This window comes from Alternaria arborescens, assembly GCF_004154835.1.
Source record: "Alternaria arborescens strain FERA 675 chromosome Unknown contig_8, whole genome shotgun sequence".
Lineage (NCBI taxonomy): Eukaryota > Fungi > Ascomycota > Dothideomycetes > Pleosporales > Pleosporaceae > Alternaria > Alternaria arborescens.
This window is the reverse complement of record NW_021167863.1, coordinates 444,219-458,311: the sequence shown is the minus strand read 5'-3', so window position 1 is coordinate 458,311 and position 14,093 is coordinate 444,219. Positions and strand designations below refer to the sequence as shown.

Sequence of the window (14,093 nt, the reverse complement as noted above, 5' to 3'; positions counted from 1 at the left end):
AGGGTTGCAGTCCGGCAAGCTACATGTTGTGTAATGAGCACAACAATCAAAAGCACGAGCGACTTTGAGTTTGGACCAGCGCAGCATGCCTATCTTACTGTAGTCGAATTGTCGACAAGGATTCAAAGAGACGACGATTATGTTCGTCTGGATCTTATTGAGATGATGCATGCTGGCAGCTTTTTTTCTTCACCATCTTCTATCATTTTGATGCTGGAATCTCGGAGGATTTGACGCTTTCTTATGCGAACAATACATCACTCTTGTAATTATCCAACGCCTTCTCTACATCACTATCTCTTGTAACTATCCTACAACCTGCACGCCAATTTCTTCGGCAATCCCTTTTCCTTTACTTGTTTGAGCCTACAAATGATGACAGGAGTTGTAGGCAGAGAGAGAAATAGACTGAAAGCAAGCATTACGCAATATTCCGTGCTCCAGCTCTTCTAATGGTGTTCTCTGTAACATGATCTGATTTGTACAAAGACGGGTCCAAACGTTCATCAGTTTCCAGCATGTTACTATGACAGTGATCGATCCGATTGCATTACATTACGATCGCCCTACTCTGCGCCAACATTCGACCCACTCGTATGCCTCAGGTCTACGCGTTCATAAGGCGGTCTGTTTTGATCTAGATCTCTTCGCGGCGAGCGGGACGGCAATAATGTTGAGAAAGCCTGGTTTGCTCCAACGGGTCGTTAGTATACAGTAGTAGGTAGTTAGCTCGCATGCGAATGCAATGTAGATCCTCCCGACCCCGCGGTGAACATCCTTCCGACCCGGACCAGGAAACAGAGATGGAGGCTAGTCGTTCTTCGGTTGCTGGGCGAGCAGAGACGCACCTTTTTCTTACGAACGATCGTACTCGGCTACTCCTTGCTTCTCTTTCGGCCTGGACAAAGCACGAGAATGTCAGCTGTGGCGAACATGGAGCTTGGAATTTATGACTTGTCGATGAGCGAGTTTCCAGTTCTCTGGTGTCATTGTGGGGTTCGACAGTGGAGTTTGGTTGACCAGCGGCTTCATTATCCAGCTACCCGTCTGGTCTAGGCTTCTTACTGGTTCCCCGTCATGTTTCGTGGTAGTAAATTATAGGTAGATTACTTGGCGTGTGTAATAATAACAGAATGACGGTGGGCTACTCGTTATTTGGTAGGGATATGGAAATGTGCATGAGCTAGTCCTCGAGACCGTTATAGATGGAATACAATGAGTCTGGGTGCGACAGGGAAGATTAAGTCGATACTATGAAGCTATGGGCTTTCAGTGCAGCTACTTCAATGTCATAGTGCAGTGGGAGTAGGAGTCAGCGTTCAATCGCGTGGACGATAGTGTAGAGGCAAGTAGGTGTGATTAGAGGTTCGAGGGTAAGGAGCTGGTAGGTAAAAGATCTCTACCCCCGTCACATGCACTTATCTAATATTGAAAGTGAAATTACACACTGTACGCATTCAATTAATATCATATACACTATAGACCCTCTAGAGTCCCATCACTCCAGGTCATCCCCGCCGCCCAGGTTTTACGAGATTGAACCTAGCCCTCTTTCGCGTAGTAGCGGGCTTGCCAGAATTTATAGCTCTTACACTGTTCTTGCTGATTATGCTCTTGAAAGCTAGTCCTGCGCTAGACGGCTCGACTGATTCCGGTTCGACACAATCATTGACTGCGGATTCGGTAGATTCAACGAGACCTAGCTGCTCTTGAAGCTTTCTGTATTGAACTTCAGGGTCCCGCAAACTGGCGCGCGGTAATCTTGACGGGCGTCTGTGCATTGGAGGCGATTCTGTTGGTTGCTCAGGTACTGAAGTAAGCTTTGGAGGAACAACCGATGAGCCAGGTTGAGTGGCAGGCAACTCTTTGGTTTGCGCCGCCGCAATCATGTCGAGTTGAACTGGAGACAGACCGCTTGTTGTTGTTGTTGCTGCCTCGCCATCTGTGAGCTCATCCCGCCACCTGAATCGCTCATCCTCTGCCTCTTGAGCTGCTTTCTCTAGCGCGATCGTCTCTTTGTGGGACCTGTTCTCCTCCAATACGTCCATCAGCTTCCTCCGGTCAACTACTCTCGCAAGATGTCTCAGCAGATCATCGTCTAATTCGTCTTCTGGCTTTAAATGCGGAATGATATCGCCGATTCGATCAACAAGTTGTGCTCTTGCATATCCCCGCAGCAAAACTCCCCATGTGTAGCGGTCAGGTTCAACACCGCTATTTCGCATGAGCTGGGAGACGCGTTCTGCCGCTTGCACTTGTCGTGTTTTGAAGAAAGCTTGCATGAAGATATTCCAGCTGTAAACGTTGGGCTTCGCTGGACCGTCTGTCATGTCTTGAATGAGCTGGGATGCGTTTGCAAATTGCTGTTTCTCACAAAAAGCGAGGAGGAAAGCGTTCCAGATTATTGGGTTTTGAGCCAACGCATCAAATTCTGGATTTCCTTCCTCTACAACCGACTTGAACTTGATGTATAGGTTATAGACTCGCGTATTGCTGATTGCCAACGCTGATCGGATCTCTGTCCGCAGCATAATGTACAACGCCACTGGTGGAGGAGCAAGATACAGGGATCCAAGCGCAGAAGTCTTTTGTGAGATGCTGACGTTCCTTAGGTCTGGAGTTCCGTAGCCGACAAACGACTGCAGCGGCGCTACTGAGAAGTATCTGGCGTAGGACTGCCATAGTATGGCTGAGGTACGTTCGACGTTCTCGTCACCGTGGTGGCGTACATAAAGATAGTAGATATAGTCTGTTGCTAACCAAGGGTCCCGGGTGTCTCCTGCTATGTCAGCACAGTGTTGTGCGAAAGCTTGGAAGAGAGCTGGATCGTTCTGCATGGTACATCCGTGAAGCATTATCGAGAGGGTATGGTTGTCTTCCCGTAGTCCGTTTTCTTCCAAAGAGTTGTATACTTTGAAGGCTGTAGCATAATCTCCAGCTTCCATAGCATTACGCATGACGATATTGTAAAGAAGTATGTCCATCTTGATGCCCAGGCGTACAATAGCAGCGACGACAAGCGGGGTCTGATGGAAGTCTTTACTTTCACTCATACTCCTTCGCAATATGCCAGCGCATGTCCACCGAAGTCTTTTGCGGTCCACCATAACCTCCAAGGGTGTAGCCGTACTTCTAGCTGTGAGCAAGTCAAGACATTTCAACGCATACTGCACTTCGCCAGCCTTGCCAAACGCTGTTGCATAATGCAGCACAGTGTCAAACTCTAGGCCCACCCGATGTTGCACAAGGCAATCAAATACCTTCTTCAAATCTTTCGTTGTGGCTAGCTCTACCAAGTTGTACAACAAATTCTGAGAACAAACACCGATCTGACCAGCTAACGACTTTTCGAAGAGGTGCACGAATGCACTGACAAACCGGCGCTTGTGTGCATCTGGGTCGGCACCCCAACTCTTGTTATCGTGCAATCCTTGAGTATGGAGCTGAGCGAGATGGTCGAGAGCATCGGCGATTACTCCAGTCTTTCGACCCCGCTGGAGTGGATCGTTGGCCAGAACTTTTACGAAATGCAAAGCACGGCAAGGCTTACGATCGAGGAGATAGATGAGCACCCGATGGGCGTAAGCTTTCCGTATCGAGATATCAAGTGCTAGCCATTTCAGCCATACTTGGTGTGTACTCGGAGAAACCCCGTGAGTCCCGGCTGTAAAGAGTGTCCAACTCAACCGCGCACATCGAGGATCATGTTTGATAGTAACTCTGCGCGTGAACTTTCGTAAGGAGGGATAGAGCGGTCGATCCAGTGCTGCAAATGCGTAATGAAGCCCGACTTCTTTAGCTGACCCTTCAGATGCCCTCGTCAGGTCTAGATGTGTCAATCCCCAGCGCTTGAGATTCGTTATGCGGCGCGTTAGGGATCTGTATTGGCCTTGGGTCTTGCGGTCAAAGGAGGACCCCTCGATCTGGGAAGGCAACGTGGACATGTAGTAATCGAGACGCGCGTATTCCACAGAGAGGGCCTTCTCCCGTTCTTGGCGTCGCGAGGACTTGGCTTTTTCTGGTATGGCCTTCGTTCGTTCTAGGCGCCGCGAGGACTTGACTTTCTTTGGTATGTTTTGATTGTTGGATGCGATGGTTGCGTATGATCGGGCATGTTGGCGAGTAAAGGTCGATATTTCAGCATAGAGCCGGTTGACAGAAGCGGAGTGGCCCGTTCCTCTCATCCAATAACCAGACGTTCGTAGAAAGCCCGTTGCAGATGCGTCGTGCATCGGTTGCTTGCGACATGTTGTCCCAGTCGCCTTTCTAGTTTCTGGTTTGCCATCTCTAGGTTGCACTCTGGTGCCTCCCTCTACATGTTTTGCTGTTCCTGTTCCCTTCTCTTTCTCCGGTGTTGCATCGCTTCGCCGGCGGTGCTGCCTGCTCCTTCTCGGTATAGCTGACTCTGCAAAGACTCTCGGCGCGAGGAACGGAAGGATGGGAAGGTCCGCGCTGGCGATGAGGCTAGCATTGGGGACGCGGAAGCGGGGCATGAGAAGGTGAAGGCTGTGTGGACCTCATCGAGACATGACTTGTTGTCTCGAATGGGAGCTGGTGGCGGTAACACGAAAACCTGAGAAAGTGCGTACTTGGTCAGGAACGCCAACCGGGGAAGATCTTGGACTCCCGAGCTGTTCTCCGCAACGCTCGTGAACACGACCACAACTTCAGCCATCCCCCATCCCCCATCGCAGCCTTGATCCCCTGCGCATCATCACACAAGGCTTCTTGCGAAAGAAGACCACGCCACAGCCAAGCTTTCGGCAGCCCCCGGCTCTACATACAGCCATATTTGGACCCGGCGCAAGCGCAAAGCTCTCACCATGTCTTCACACGAAAAGCTATCGGCAGCCGCCAACGACCGGAAGTCACGCCTTGCACAGCTCAAGTCGCTCAAGCGGAAACAAGAGCAAATCTCAGACGCGCCAGAAGCTGCCGACTCGCCATCCACCCAGCTCCAGACCGAGACATCGCAGGCTCTTACACGCACAGACGAGGAGGAGCCTTCAGTAGCAGCGACCTACCTCTCGGGCCGAAACTACGATGCGACGACGCGGAACGTCAAGCTGGGCTTCGACAACCTTCCCATCGCTGACCCCACGAATACTTTGGAATACAAGGCAGAGCAATTAGCGCTGGAAACAAAGGCACAACAGGACGCAGAGAAGGCAGAAGACAAGGGACTAGATCTCTTCAAGTTACAGCCCAAGAAGCCAAACTGGGACCTGAAGAGGGACCTGGAGCACAAGATGAAGGGACTGAATGTACAAACAGACAACGCCATCGCAAAGCTGGTCCGAGAAAGAGTGGAAGCGCAGAAGGCTATAAGAGAGAAGCAACCGACAGACGGAAGCAACGGAGAAGAGGTGGGCATGGACGGCAGTGAGTTGGTCGAGGCCATGCACCTGAAGGAGCAAGAAGACGAGCGAGAAAGGAAAAGGGACGAGGAGGACGAGGACGTGAGCTGAGAGGGCATGGCTAACATTGGATGGATTTTGAAATAAGAGGCAGAAACCTTCATCTCAGCTTATGCACTCCTGAGGCTTGTATCTGCTTCAGGGACGTAGACATGGAAGCACCAACATGTACGCCAACCAAAGAGGGCAGGAGCATGACATAACACGCAAATCGAACCACGGGAGAGCAGAACCGGATCTTCGGGGAGTATTTAGGACCTAAGGTCACGATGAAACCACAATTATTGCCTACTCTTTACTACCTATCTCGACGTCAAAGAAGTTCGACCATGCGAAACAGCATCTGCGGGAAGACCAAAGAATAACAAGTACGCCTATTTTCGGCCTAATGATTTTCTTTCGAAAGAAACAAAAAACATACAACAGCGGGGATTCGCCAGTGGTCACCCACCTGACTACTAATCCGCCGGTATCTTGCTTAACTAGGGCTGAGCGAACGGGAAGCCGTGGTCTCAAGATCCTGTGGTCGTATGTGCTTGTGCAAGAGAAATATAATAATCATATTGACTAGAAAAATTCCGAACTTCTCTCCAGTAAGACCACATCGGCCGGTAAAGATGACCTCGGGAGTTTCCGACTGCGGGTACGGATCTTTGAGAAATGTAATTCAATCTAGAAGGCTCCCGAGGTTACTCACCTCGTATTGAATTGACTCCTGCCTTTTGATGAGAGCAATATCAAAGGACATGGTAGGGCACTATACATACTCCAAGCACTAGTTCTGCGTGAAGACGTGATTGATTCCACCAAGATCGTTGTGAAGCCAAGTTATTGTACTTTGCGTGTATCTGACATATATGCTTGTATTCATGTGCTAAGATGATCAGGGTGAGTGAAGTGCTACGTAGATAGCGTATTGTAAGGCCAAACGAGTCGAGACATTTCTCTGAATTTAAGGCGTACTGCCGACTACCGTCGTGCAAGTTTAGTCCAAGTTGTTGTTTGTGTTGTTCTACATGTATCGCATAGAGGTCTAGCCATCAGTCTGTTCAGCAAGTGCCTGACTAGATTATGGAGTGTCAGTGTCGCATGTACTACACAACTCTGCTTTCTGCGCCATACTCAGCGTAAGCCGAACCACAGTGGCTCGTTACTTACACAACAGGCCATCTCTTCTAGCTTACATACCGAGGAGTTTGCTGAGACTGCATGATGGTTGTCTGGTGTCAGATGCGTCGTGTTGCAGGCTTCCCCACGCGGAGGATCCGGCTATTCTGACCCGCCTTGCCGTTCACGAATCGCACCTCGGCATCTCCACACGCCAAAGGTGCTGCAGGTGCGGGGACAACCGTCGCGCTACATACATTATCATGGAGCGCGTCTCTCGGTGGTCCAGCATACTCATCTACCAAGAGCCAACATAGCTGCAACGCGCTACTCTTTCCTTTCAATCCTACTTGCGCTCCTTCACTGCTAGAGCTTCTACACACCTTGCCCTTCCTACCTCACAACCGCCATCATGGTCGGCAAGAAGCAGCCCGTCTACGTCCTCGGCGTGGGCATGACCAAGTTCATTAAACCTCGTGGCAAGGTGGACTATCCCGAACTCGGGTTTGAAGCAGGTGTCAAAGCCATGCTCGACGCGCACATCAACTACGACGACGTCGACCAAGGTATCGCATGCTACTGCTATGGCGACTCAACTTGCGGTCAGCGCGTCTTCTACCAGTTTGGCATGACTGGCATTCCAGTATACAATGTCAACAACAACTGCTCGACTGGCTCAACAGGCCTGTACATGGGACGAAACATGATTGCGCATGGAGCGGCCGACTGCGTCTTGGTCGGTAAGTGTCCCTGTACAAACTGTATGTGAGGCAGGCACTGACTGCGCACACCCATATATAGTGGGCTTTGAGAAGATGTTCCCAGGGTCGCTGCAGACCTTCTTCCAAGATCGCGCAAACCCGACAGGCACGTCAAGTTTAATGATGAAAGAGACGAGAGGCATTACCAAGGCCCCTGGTGCCGCCCAGATGTTCGGAAACGCTGGACGGGAGCACATGGAGAAGTGAGTTCAGACATGCGCCACACGTACAAGTCACATCCAAACCATTCTGACCGCTTCCATAGATACGGCTCTGAACTCAAAGACTTTGCAGAAATCGGTCGCATCAACCACGCGCACTCCAAGAACAACCCCTACTCGCAATTCCAAGACGAATACACCCTCGAACAAGTCATGAATGCACCCATGATTCACGAACCCCTCACAAAGCTTCAATGCTGCCCGACCTCGGATGGAGCTGCTGCCACAGTCCTTGTCTCGCAGGAGTTTCTCGACAAGCGTCCCGAGCTCAAGGACCAGGCTATCCTAATTGCTGGACAAAGACTCGCAACCGACACACCGTCACTGTTCAACCGAAGCGCAATTGAACTAGTAGGATACAGCATGAGTGAATTGGCTGCCCGTGAAGCACTCGAGGAGGCCAGCGTATCGCCAGACGATGTCAAGGTGTGCGAACTCCACGACTGCTTCTCTGCCAACGAGATGGTTACCATCGAAGCCCTCGGCTTGGCTCCCAAAGGAAAAGCCCATGAGCTGATCCGCAAGGGCGGCATAACCTATGGTGGAAAGGTTGTCATTAACCCCTCTGGCGGCCTGATCTCCAAGGGCCATCCTCTAGGTGCCACGGGTCTCGCCCAATGCGCAGAATTGGTTTGGCACATGCGCGGCTGGGCTAACAATCGCTCAGTCAAGGACACCAAGGTGGCTTTACAACACAACCTGGGTCTCGGGGGCGCGGTAGTCTGCACAGTCTACAAGAGGCACGATGGAAGCGCTGCGACGGATAAGTCAGATGAGCAGATTGGCAAGATTACAGGACTAGGATACAATCCAGCGACTGTCGCGAAGGGCTTCACAAAGGAGCAGGTTGAAGCTGTCAGGAGCAAGAAGGCGAGGAGTCAATGGGCATTACAAGATACAGAACAAAAGGTTGAGGCTAGGTTTTAGGTGTGCATGTGGTTGTAACAGCGACGACCGTTGTGTGTACAATTCTTGATCATTTCCATTGCACTCAATATGAATTGCGCTCCAGCTTCTCTTTCCAATCCGTTTCTAATAAATCGTGCGAGTCTTGGCAGCCCTTTTTGTAGCTCCGTGCTAGAATGGTACTGAGTATCTTTACATCGCTTGTCTGAGAAGTCATAGAAACATCACTCACCCACAAGTCACGAAGCGGAAGGAATGGCGAAATATGTCTAGAATGATTATCATGGACTGGTATGTCGATTAAGCTTTGAACCTTCAGCTTGCCATGAGCAAAAGAGCCTTGCAGTTTTGGTGACGCTTTTGAGTGGATGCCACTCCGCTGTAGGATGCAAGACAAGGTAAGGAAATTGTACAGTAGAGTAGAGTAGTAAGCAACTTCATTCAGGCCCGCTTGATTAGCCATCCGTGGGCTGCCATGTTAATTATGTCCAATCTCTGCTCAAAACTCGGGATCCTCCATGATGATTCCAAAGCTGCGACGGCGACAAATCAGAATAGTATCTAAATTTCTGCCAGTTTGGGGAGACGAATGATTTCTCATTGTTCCGCGTCCATCTCTCTCAGTAGCGGAAGCATTCTAGGCACCGCTTGCCACACCACGTATATTGATACCGCCTCCTCCGCTTCGCTCAGCGGAGCCGCGGATGTTAATGCCTTCTTGGCTTCGGTTTCGTCCTTGACCGCGAATGTTGATGTCGCCGTCGCGCGTGATACGATCTGCCAGACCGCGACGAGACCGTGATGGCTCCGAGAAGTCGGTAACATGAGGATCACGGTCGTCACCTTTTAGGCGGCCAAACAACTCTTCGGGCTCATCATCATCGCGTGTAATCCTGTCAGCTAGCGATCGCTTCGGCTGCGGTAGCACGGGCTGTCCGTTCTTGGTCATGCGCGAAAGTAGCGATTCCCCGCCTCCTCGTGTCTTGGATACGTCTATAGCGTTTGACCGATGGTGGTTGCCCATTGGTGAAGTGTCAACAAAGAAAGCGTCCTTCTGCCAACGTCCGCCAGCTGTAGGGCCATTCTGACGATCGTAGTTGGCACGGTCGTGCGTCCAACGATCCAGGCTGGGTTCGCGACGACGGCGGTTGTTACGGCTACGACTTCGGCTGCGGTACCGCCGACGGCCTGCGTGCGTTTCGTGCTCGGCAAACCCGAATCGGCCGTCGCCTTCTTCATCAGAGGCTGGGGAAGCACTGCGTCCTCGCAGGCGACCAAAGCGTGGCTCTGCCGGACTGGGACTGTTAGCCTGCTGGTCAGCCATGGAAGGAAATGTGCTGACGTACCTTCTTGAGCCTGGTCGGTACGAGTCGACGTCTTGGCCCTGGGCATCGTTCCTGAGCCTGCCTGAAGCTGGTTGACGGCCCCCCCTGCCGCGACCCCGGTTGTCTCGCCCGTCGCGATCATCGCGAAAGTCTCGTCCGTTCCGGCGCGGGCCCCTCTGGTCAAGGCCTGAATCGCCCATGGACTCATCTCCACTATTTCTCCGCCTTGGTCGCTCACCAGATGCCATTTCTTCATCGCCGTAATCCAGAAAGTCTTTCTTTGGAGGAGGCTTTCGCCGTGGCTCCCTCTGGCGGTTGCCGGCGACATCGGGGTTGCGCTGGTAGTAGTTGCTCCTAGTGGCCGCGCCCCTCGGCTTCTGATCCCCGGCGTTGGACTGCCTGACCATGAGCACGCTGTCCGGCTTCTTCGAGTACGGTTTCGCCTTCCGGGGCTCTTGCATGGAGACGTTGCTGAAGTCACCGTTGTCGGGGTGTGTGAGGATGGTCAGGGCAAGCGTCGCGTCTTCTTTGCTGTAGAACTCGAGGTTGACCGAGTTGTCGTTGACCCAGCGCAGCTGCTTGACGCGCGGGTCTGACTGACAATGCTCCATAGCCCAGTAGAGCGGATCGTTGGGGTCGAAGTCGCTCACGCCCTGGAGGTTGAGGGATTCCGGCCATGGCTCGTGTACAATAATGTCCTCGGTGTAGGCCGCGGGAACACTTCGCTCTGCTTCGGCCGCGTTGTTCTGCCGTGCGCATGTCAGTCAACTGCGCTCTTTGTTGTGCAGCCTTGCGCATTGCTCACTTGGACAACCTGCTGTGGTTGCGACGCTTGTGCCGCCGGTGCTATGTCTTCGCCTACATCAATGTCAATATCGTAGGCGACATCGGTCATGTCAGTGTCATCCATGGCGGCGAAGTTTAACAAAGAGGTTTTGGCAATTGGGCGACGTTGTTGGTGCAACTTCGAGAGCAGCGCGCGCCGCTGGTAAGCTCCAAAGCGCGGGCACTAACGTGATCACGTGCAGGACTGGAGTGCCCGACAACACGACTGTGCGCGATTGTCCTTCGTCACTAACAATCGTTTATACATCAAAATCACGCCCAATGGTCACGGCATACGTGGAAGCCAGTGCATGCGTCCGAGACATACATCATCTTTCAAAACCAGCTACTAACTCACAACTACTGCTCCTCTAGCGTAAAAGTGCCAGTCTTCGTAATCAGATACTCGTTCACAGCGACATCCTTCCCAGACTCCTTGCCATAGCCAGATTGCTTGATGCCCCCAAATGGCGACTCTGCGGCGGAAGAGTTGCCCTAGAATGCATTAGTACATTAACGCAATGCCTTCGCGCCTGACTTACGGTATTCAGGCCAATCATGCCAGCCTCCAGATTCTCGAATAGTCTCCACGTACGATCAACGTTCTTTGTGAAGCAGTAGGAAGCAAGACCCATGCTGGTATCATTGGCCTCCCTCACCGCTTCGTCTTCAGTATCAAACCTGATGAATGTGCTAATCGGGGCAAAAGCCTCTTCATTGGCAATATCCATGTCTGAGGTAACGCCGGTAATGACAGTAGGCTCGAAGAAGTAGCCGCCATCTTTCTTGATCTTGTTTCCACCCGTGTGGATTTTCGCGCCTTTTTTCTTCGCATCTTCAACAAGCGCGAGCGCTTTTTCGACGCCTCTTGGGGTCGTCACTGGTCCCATCGTGGTCTTCTCATCTGAACCGTGGCCGACAACGATCTTTTGCGTCTCTTCATTCCAGCGTTCAAGGAACTTGTCGAAAATACCAGATTGAACGTATATTCGGTTCGCAGTGATACAAGCTTGACCCGCGTGTCGATATTTCAGTGCGAAGATCTGGGTCATAGCCTGTTCAATGTTTGCATCGTCAAATATCAGAACAGGACAGTTGCCTCCCAGCTCCAGTGTAACTTTCTTCAGATTATCGGCACACATCTTAGCAACTAGCTTGCCAACGCGTGTAGAGCCTGTAAAGGTGACTTTACTGACAAGTGGATGCCGACAGAGTGCTTCACTGAGTTCTGGTGTCTTATCAAGATCAGTAGTCAGGACATTCAAAGCTCCCTTGGGGAACCCAGCTTCTTGCGCGAGATACGCAAGCGTGAGTATAGTGATTGGTGTCTCTGGGCTGGGCTTTACGATCATTGTACAGCCCGCAGCCAATGCGGCACCAGCTTTGCGAAGAACCATCGCGATGGGAAAGTTCCATGGTACCAACGCAGCAGCAACGCCGAGTGGCTGCTTGATTGTGAAGATGCGTCTGTTTGGTAGTGCAGGAGTGAAAACACTGCCCTGTATACGTTCTGCTTCTCCAGCAAACCACCATGTGAAGCCCGTCGAATAGTCAATCTCTCCATACGCCTCAGATATGGGTTTACCGGTTTCGTACACAAGGATAGTCGCTATATCATCCCTGTTCTCTTTGATGAGAGCGTCCCATCGGTAGAGCATCTGCGCCCGTTGTCGAGGGCTGATCTTCTTGTAATTCTTGAAACACTCGTGTGAGCTTTTGACAGCATTGTCTACATCTGATGCATCGTTTGTAGGACACTCGATCCACGGCTTTCCAGTTCCAGGGTCTATCGGCTTGTCAGATCGGGGTCTTCAAATGCGCTCCAGCGACAGACCAATTACTTCAAATGTCTTTCCTGATTTCGCTCGTACCCAGCTACCATCCACAAAGGATAGGTTGTGTAGCAAATTTGGATTTTTGAGCTTGAACGTATCAGTACAATACGAGAAACCATTGAGTAGTCTGTACACACCTTAAACGGGAGCTGATGTTTGCTGTCCACAGCCATGTTGCTATTGGTCAGAGTCTTGTCTGCGTATTCTATAGGCCTAGAAACTGGTCGTATCGAGAGATACGTATCGGCAGCCGAAGATAATCAGCGCAAAGCAGTGTGCTCTAGTAACGAGGAGTCGTGATGTTCGAGCGGAGGGCGCGTCGATTCCGCGATCATCAACAAAGGCATCTGCAGACACCAAAAGCTTCCCCACCTTTCATCATATAGCCTACATGACCGATTTGTTGATTAGCTGTTACATTCGGCTATTCCAATAAAGGTGATCCGGAGGGACGCCAGAGACGCTGGACACAGAGGAGCTATCGGGGTAGATGACTTCCAATTGGTTCAAATCTCGGTGGTCCTCCAAAACGATGTCAACATCATGCGGGGCATCACGCTTACCCCTCACTGTTGTGCTGTGCTGGAACCTTGGAAACGACTAGTCGGCAGACTGTGATTGGAGATGCGATACCGGTGGCAGACAGCAGGGTGCATGAAATGGTGGGCAAGACCGTACTGTCCTTCTCGCAGTCACAACATCAACACCGTTGCTGCCTATCCGACAATCGACATTGGCGCTGGTAGTTCGAAATCGTGGTCGATTAAACATAACTCATTGTGAATCGCAGGCGCCAGAGCTCTCGTCATGGGCAGACTAGACGGCAAAGTCGCCATCGTAACTGGTACATCGCATACTCTGTCTTGTCTCTCATAGCTCACTAACAACCTCAACAGGTGGCGGCTCAGGCTTCGGCGCTGGTATTTCAAAAGGAATGGCGTCCGAAGGAGCCAAAGTCCTTGTCTGCGACATCAATAAATCTGGTGGGGAAGCAACTGCAGCAACAAATCCCTCCTCCCTTGCTTTTCACCAAATGGATGTTACCAAAACCTCAGACTGGAAAGCCACCATCTCAGCCTGTATCGAGAGATTTGGCCGCTGTGATATTCTCGTGAACAACGCAGGTTGGAGTTATACTAACAAACCTACCACGACTGTCACCGAAGACGAATTCGAAAAGGTCTTTGACGTCAACGTTAAAGGTGTATATCTGGGCTGCAATGCTTGGGTAGATCAAGCCATTGAGCGTAAAGAAGGGGGTGTGATCATCAATATTGCCAGTGTTGGGGCTACGCGGCCAAGACCAGGATTGGTGTGGTACAATGCGAGTAAAGGCGCGATATGGAACGTGAGTCATGTCTTCTTATAGTGGCTCCAATCTGCATGAGTGTTCTATTTACTCACATTCCATTCAGGCGACAAAAGGACTTGCAGCAGAATACGGTCCACATCAGATCCGCGTCGTATCCATTTGCCCCCTCGTTACAGGAACAGGTCTCTTCTCTGCTTTTACCGGAATGGAAGATACGCCGGAAAACAGGACGAAGTTTACGTCTAATGTACCTATGGGCAGGATTGGGGAAGTAGACGATGTGGTGAATGCATGTATATTCATGGCAAGTAAGGAGGCAGGGTTCATCACTGGGGTCAATCTCGAAGTGGATGGTGGGCGGTGTATCTAATCTACCCTTGCTAC

The 14,093-nt window shown here is 51.2% G+C and overlaps 6 protein-coding genes across 6 annotated transcripts; 3 read left to right on the top strand and 3 right to left on the bottom strand.

The window, feature by feature from the left end:
- Positions 1-1,508: 1,508 nt before the first annotated feature.
- Positions 1,509-4,493, bottom strand: AA0111_g4360 (hypothetical protein; the record flags this gene model as incomplete). The annotated part of the gene is made up of 1 exon (XM_028650354.1): positions 1,509-4,493. The coding sequence occupies one exon, from the start codon at positions 4,491-4,493 to the stop codon at positions 1,509-1,511; it is 2,985 nt and encodes a 994-aa protein (XP_028507823.1).
- A 330-nt stretch (positions 4,494-4,823) lies between these two features.
- Positions 4,824-5,468, top strand: AA0111_g4359 (hypothetical protein; the record flags this gene model as incomplete). The annotated part of the gene is made up of 1 exon (XM_028650352.1): positions 4,824-5,468. The coding sequence occupies one exon, from the start codon at positions 4,824-4,826 to the stop codon at positions 5,466-5,468; it is 645 nt and encodes a 214-aa protein (XP_028508035.1).
- Positions 5,469-6,936: 1,468 nt separating this feature from the next.
- AA0111_g4358 (Non-specific lipid-transfer protein) lies at positions 6,937-8,433 on the top strand (the record flags this gene model as incomplete). The annotated part of the gene is made up of 3 exons (XM_028650351.1): positions 6,937-7,264; positions 7,326-7,488; positions 7,551-8,433. 3 exons carry the CDS (start codon positions 6,937-6,939, stop codon positions 8,431-8,433), a joined length of 1,374 nt encoding a protein of 457 aa, XP_028508034.1.
- Positions 8,434-9,049: 616 nt separating this feature from the next.
- AA0111_g4357 (hypothetical protein) lies at positions 9,050-10,647 on the bottom strand (the record flags this gene model as incomplete). The annotated part of the gene is made up of 3 exons (XM_028650350.1): positions 9,050-9,707; positions 9,759-10,483; positions 10,543-10,647. 3 exons carry the CDS (start codon positions 10,645-10,647, stop codon positions 9,050-9,052), a joined length of 1,488 nt encoding a protein of 495 aa, XP_028508041.1.
- A 275-nt stretch (positions 10,648-10,922) lies between these two features.
- On the bottom strand, positions 10,923-12,570 carry AA0111_g4356 (Succinate-semialdehyde dehydrogenase [NADP(+)]; the record flags this gene model as incomplete). Its single annotated transcript, XM_028650349.1, has 4 exons — positions 10,923-11,057; positions 11,105-12,348; positions 12,397-12,484; positions 12,535-12,570. 4 exons carry the CDS (start codon positions 12,568-12,570, stop codon positions 10,923-10,925), a joined length of 1,503 nt encoding a protein of 500 aa, XP_028508040.1.
- A 634-nt stretch (positions 12,571-13,204) lies between these two features.
- On the top strand, positions 13,205-14,079 carry AA0111_g4355 (hypothetical protein; the record flags this gene model as incomplete). Its single annotated transcript, XM_028650348.1, has 3 exons — positions 13,205-13,241; positions 13,294-13,745; positions 13,813-14,079. 3 exons carry the CDS (start codon positions 13,205-13,207, stop codon positions 14,077-14,079), a joined length of 756 nt encoding a protein of 251 aa, XP_028508043.1.
- Positions 14,080-14,093: the final 14 nt, after the last annotated feature.